This window comes from Chenopodium quinoa, unplaced genomic scaffold (genome assembly GCF_001683475.1).
Source record: "Chenopodium quinoa cultivar QQ74 unplaced genomic scaffold, ASM168347v1, whole genome shotgun sequence".
Lineage (NCBI taxonomy): Eukaryota > Viridiplantae > Streptophyta > Magnoliopsida > Caryophyllales > Amaranthaceae > Chenopodium > Chenopodium quinoa.
In genome coordinates this window covers 1179389-1185216 of record NW_018744955.1, presented here as the reverse complement: position 1 = coordinate 1185216, position 5828 = coordinate 1179389, and the positions used below count along the sequence as shown (strand labels likewise).

General features: G+C 37.4%; 1 protein-coding gene across 1 annotated transcript; it reads left to right on the top strand.

The window, feature by feature from the left end:
• Positions 1-267: 267 nt before the first annotated feature.
• On the top strand, positions 268-2313 carry LOC110706438. Its single transcript, XM_021884359.1, has one exon. It carries the CDS (start codon positions 268-270, stop codon positions 2311-2313), a length of 2046 nt encoding a protein of 681 aa, XP_021740051.1.
• The last annotated feature ends 3515 nt before the right edge of the window (positions 2314-5828 follow it).

The following is a 5828-nucleotide window of genomic DNA, read 5'->3' as shown; positions in this document are numbered from 1 at the left end:
AGTCATCTCCTCCTCATAAGGGTCTGAGGCTCTGAGCCTAAAGATACATCTCACTTCCCCCTCTTCTCTTCTTCTCTACCTTCCTCAACTCATTTTTTCAAGCTTTTCAACATACAACCAAAACCAAATAAAACAACACACTAAAATTTTATTAATGATATACCCAAAAAGTTGATCCTCCTTAAACTTTTGTCATCTTTTACACCATACTAATCACAGAAAATATCAAAACTATTACGAATTGAATACTTGGCAACGAACCCAACAATGGTTACCGGATGGCGAAGAGCCTTCTGCACTTCCATCCCCAAAGACCATGAATCCTCCGACAACAACAACAACAATAATAATAATAATAATGACATTAACAATACTCGAAGCCCCAAGTTGGGTTTCTCTAAGTTTACATTTTTCTCATCCTCTTCATCTCCGTCAACTCCTCGCCCACAGACACCTAAAACACCCACTACTCTCCGGTGTAAAACCGTGTTCGAAGAAACCTCTCCGAAGCTTCATTGCAAAACTAGCACCCCTTCTTCCCCTCATTCTCCTTCTACTTTCTCTCTGCTCCTTAAAAACTCCCTCCGCCTTTCCAAGATGACTCGATGCGGTGTTTGTCTTCATAATGTTAAAACCGGACAGGGGACGGCTATCTTCACGGCGGAATGCTCCCATTCTTTCCATTTCCCATGTATTACTGCTTTGGCGATCAAGAATAATGGGACCTCTCATCCTGCTGCTTTACTGTGCTGCCCTCTTTGCGGATCTCAGTGGAAGGAAGCTCCGTTTCTAGGAATTCCCCAGCCTGTTAAGAAATCAATCCCTACCGAACTCCGTCTCTACGACGACGACGAGCCACTCGTAACACATGTTTCCTCAATCCAATTCAATCCCATACCCGAATCCGAAGAAGAGAATGAAGATTACAACAATACAGATGATGACTTCCCCGGTTTTTTCTCCAACACGGCAACTCCTCGGCCTCAAATTGCTGATAACAGTAGCAAAGGAGTACAGGTCACAATCTCCCCCGAATCAGCGGTCATCGCCGTGGGACGGAGTTACGAGACTTACGCGGTGCTACTCACCGTCAAAGCTCCTCCATTCCAGCCGAGGATTCGCCGTCCATCGGTCGATGTAGTGGCGGTCATTGACATCGGCGGTGAAATGAATGCCGGAAAATTACACGCTCTAAAAAGAGGTATGAGAGCAATGATTTCTTCCCTGTCTTCTAATGACCGCCTCTCAATGGTGGTATTTTCATCTACTTCAAAGCGGCTGCTTCCTCTTAGAAGGATGACTCCTTCAGGGAGGCGCTCAGCTAGGCGTATCATCGACGCCATTAACTTGGCCGCTGAAGGAGCGTGTCTTAACGACGCGCTCAGAAAAGCGGCCAAGGTAATACAAGATCGTAAGGAAAAGAATCATTTCGCGGCCATCGTATTAATGGATGGCCACGATGATGACCGGCTGATTATATCATCAACCCGGTTTTCTGAAATTCCGGTTCATACTTTCAAGGTAAGGGACGATTTTTCAGAGGAGAAGTTTGTTAAGTCTTTGAGTTTTTTCCTAAGCGTCGTCGTTTTGGATGTACGGGTTCAGTTGGGTTTAGGTTCGGGTTCAGCTGCGGCTGAAATAGTAGCGGTTTATTCGTGTACGGGTCGACCCGGATTGCTTAGCCCGGGTTCAGCGAAACTTGGGGATATGTATAGTTCAGAGGAGAGAGAAATACTTGTTGAGTTAAAAGTGCCGGCGAGTACAATTGGGTCCCACCACATGCTGTCCGTTCGATCGTATCACAAAGATCCGTCGTCTTGTAAACAGGTGATCTACGGTGGAGATCAGACGTTGAGCGTGCCACGTCCCCACACAATCCGATCATCGGAGCCGAAGATTCAAAGGTTGAGAAGTCTTTTTGTTATGACAAGGGCAGTTGCGGAAAGTAGGAGATTAGTAACCGAGAGAAATGATTTGGTAGGAGCGGAAAGGCTACTGGCATCGGCTCGTGCAGTGTTGAGTCAGCCGAGCTTGAAAATATCATCGGCAGAGGAGTATAGGAGGAGGGTGGAAGCTGAGCTGGCTGAAGTTAAGTGGAGACGACAAGCTCAACCGGATGAGAAGCGGCGTAGAGAGAAAGATGGAAGCGGCCGTGGTAGCGGTGGAGGATGTTGTGTAGTTGATGAAAAAGGGGACCCACTTACGCCAACATCGGCTTGGAAAGCAGCTGAGCGCCTGGCTAAGGTGGCTATGATGAGGAAGAACTTGAACCGGGTTAGCGACTTGCACGGCTTCGAAGACGCTCGCTTCTGATTTTTACTTTTTTTTTTTTTAATTAATTAATTTTACTTAATACTGTATTAAGATTAAAAAAAAAAAAAAAAAAAAAAAGAGGAGAGAGAAAAAAATGTAATTAATGTAGAGAAAGACAAGGAGCACCGGACGGCTGGGGCCTTTTGGTGCATATGATTGATAAGAATTGGAGTATATGGATGGGCCCACAAAATAATATTTTATTTTTTCTCTTTTCTTTGCATTATTTTTTCTTAGTGAAAAATTATAAAAAAAAAAAAAAAAAAAAAAGAAGAATAAGTGGAAAAACAAAAGAGGGAGAGTGGAAGTGGATTTAGGTAAATTGTTCTTTTGGGATATTTAAAATTTGAGTCTGTCTTTTTGTTATTAAATTTAGATTAGAAAATGGATCTCATAATTAGGATCTGTAATCTGTAAATGTATACTTATGCAGAATAGTGTCAAACTTCTATTCCTAGTACTTCCATTTTATTGTTTTTATAGCTTTCTTTGTTTGTTACCTATCAAATTGGATTAAAGTAATATAAAGGTGAGTACTTTTTTCGATCAAATGGATTAAGATATTGTATAACGTAACCCAGCCTGTTGCATATTTGATTAAGTAGCAATAACAACATATTTATTAAGAAATACAAAATACAGTTTATTCTTATAATTATCTCGTATTCTCGTGTAGACGCGTTGATTAAAATCGTTTTTATCAAACCTAAGGAAAGAAAAGGACTCAAGATTGATAAAGACAATTCAAGTTCATATTCAATTCTAATGTAAGTAGTTCATTAGTAAGAAGGGTACTCTGATCTGTCTTGACATTGACAAAGTAACATACTGGTCAGTAAAAAGATGTGAAGTGGTTTTGGTTGTAGGAGTATGAATATAGTGGGAATGAAAGCATATGGCCAGAATTAACGTAAAGTTATTTGGAGGTAATTGCTAAGTGTGTGGAATAAATATTAGTGTGACTACTTTCTTTTTGTTGTTGTTGTAATCCTTCTTTTAACTAAGCAACTTTACTAGTACTCGTTGATCATAGAATAAACAATGGGGAAACACACCCCTCCTCCTCTCCATATGCTTTGAATCATTTTTGCGCTGTGTACGTTTTTTATATCTAAAGTTATAAAGGACTACCTTTTAAAAACAAACATAAAGTTTTAATTTATACTCACTCTATGGCTATCAGTCTATAGTCTATGGCTCTATCTAGAACTATAGCTAGTTTCAAAACTTCCACAAATTAGTCAGTTTATACATAATCTGTAGGTTATAAGAGAGCTAGTAAAATGAACTTGATAGTTTAAGGGAAAATTGCTATTTGTTATGAGTACTTTGTATAATAAAACCCCTATGTTCATGCTATGAAGTACTCATATTAAATATTGTTTCATTATCATCTTAGATTTACTAATTCAATGCAGAATGACTTAATTGTGAAAGACTGAAAGTGGATAAGCTAGAAGCTGAAATGAATCTTGTTAGAGTTGTATCTTAATAAGGTTAGCAGATTAACTCTACATGCAAAACCCTTCATATATCTAATCTTCGAGGCAAATCATTTCACTTGTTTTTAACTAATCAACTAAAAAATAAAAAATAATGGTTTGAAAAGTAAGGTATAACTCAACTATAGGTCAATAGTGTTTGAATCTCATTTATAAAAGATCAGCACGAGTCCAACATGACTGTTATTGGCCAAGTTAAGGAGCGCTCTGCACTTTGACGGGCTGCCATGTGGGGGCTTATATGGCCTATATCCAACGCTAATTCTTTTATTGACAAGGTATGTATCCAACTCTAATTCTTGTTCCCCATAATATGATATATTGAATTTGTTAGTGTAAAGAAAATACAATACTAAAAAAAACCCCTTAAATAATCAGATAATGCCAATAAGCCAGCTTTCAACTTCCATTGGCACATCCCACATGATAATATAAAGGTACTAGTCTTACTAACTATGCGTATCAATCATTGTCATGGCCCTCCATTCTGATGATAATACTGTTGGTAGGGACGTAGGGTAGCCTTCTCCCTCCGCTAATCTTTTATTTTTATCTTCCAAATTTTAACTTACATTATCTATTTCTTTCTTCGTTTTTAAGTGATTTCTTTTTTATCGCTCGAATTCACGTTTGACAATTGTATCTTAACTAGTTTTTAAGCTCTAATGTTACCTCGAGTCAACATATTCATTGCTTATTAAACTTTTACTTCGAAAGAATAATAACATCCAAAACTTCAAGGTGTAGTAGTGGTTAAGCTTTTACTGATTTCGAATGAATAATAACATCCAAAACTTCAAGGTGTAGACACCTATATATACACTTGTGCACAATAGATCAAGGCTAAGCTATTTACTCCCAATCTCGCCTCCCTTTCCTTAACTTAACAGTTCTCACATAAGAGGGTGCCTAAATTAATTATTAGCGGTTTAAATCAATTCCCTAAAATTGAACGGACTTGGCTTATGGTCGAAAGTTGAATGACGTTGAGCACTCATTGGTAAAATCCTGCATAGCCACATAGTGTCTCGGTCTTCGAAGGGGCATGTCCGTACCGTAGATGATAACGAACATATCATATGGAATTTATGTGGAAATGACTAGAAAAGGACATGATTATTAATGGGACACCAAATATAAATGATGTGATAAGGAAATCAAATGAGAATGGAGTTGTCCATACTTCAATTAATGTTATACCTAACTACAATTTGAAATACAGTGTCATTTTCAAAGAGAAATCATTTCGGTCTAGAGTAAGACGACTAATTTCATTTTAATTCTCATAATATTTCACCAATTTTTATGATGGTTGCTGCCTATGGCGGATTTATGGACGAAAATCAGGCGTTTGTTTTTTCAAAAAATAAAATAAAATTAGGAGATAAAACTGAATAAATTTAAGCAAATAAATTATGGGTAATGCTATACATAGCCCTTAGGGCTATATAAGCATTAAAAACGCTCTGGAAAATTGTATAAAATTAGGAATTCATGACAAAAACACGCGTAGATCAGTGTAATTAGTGTGAATTTGTCATGATTTTCTAAATTTAAACAGTTTTCAAGAGTATTATTAATGCTTATATGTAGCCCTAAGAGCTATGTATAGCATTTTCCATAAATTATAAATTAAATCGGTTTAATTACATGTAACTTGTCATATGAATATATGATTCTAATTTAATATTAACAATTTAGAAAATGGATAAATTGATATACAACTCATGATCGGCTACTCGGCTTAAATCATTAACCTTGCATTAAAGTCGAGCATTTTCTCTTGCTAAGAAGTTAGAATTAATGCTTGAAATAATCACTACAAAATCCATACTTATTTCGATTACGAGGCTCCTTATATGTAAAGTAATGCATGGTACACCCACCTGTATCAATCAACGATTACCTTCTTGCGTTAATTTTACAAAGGTCACAATAATTTCATGTCTTTTATGAGTTTTGCAAGAATGAAGGGATTGCTTGACATGTCACATAGCATCCTAGGAAACAACA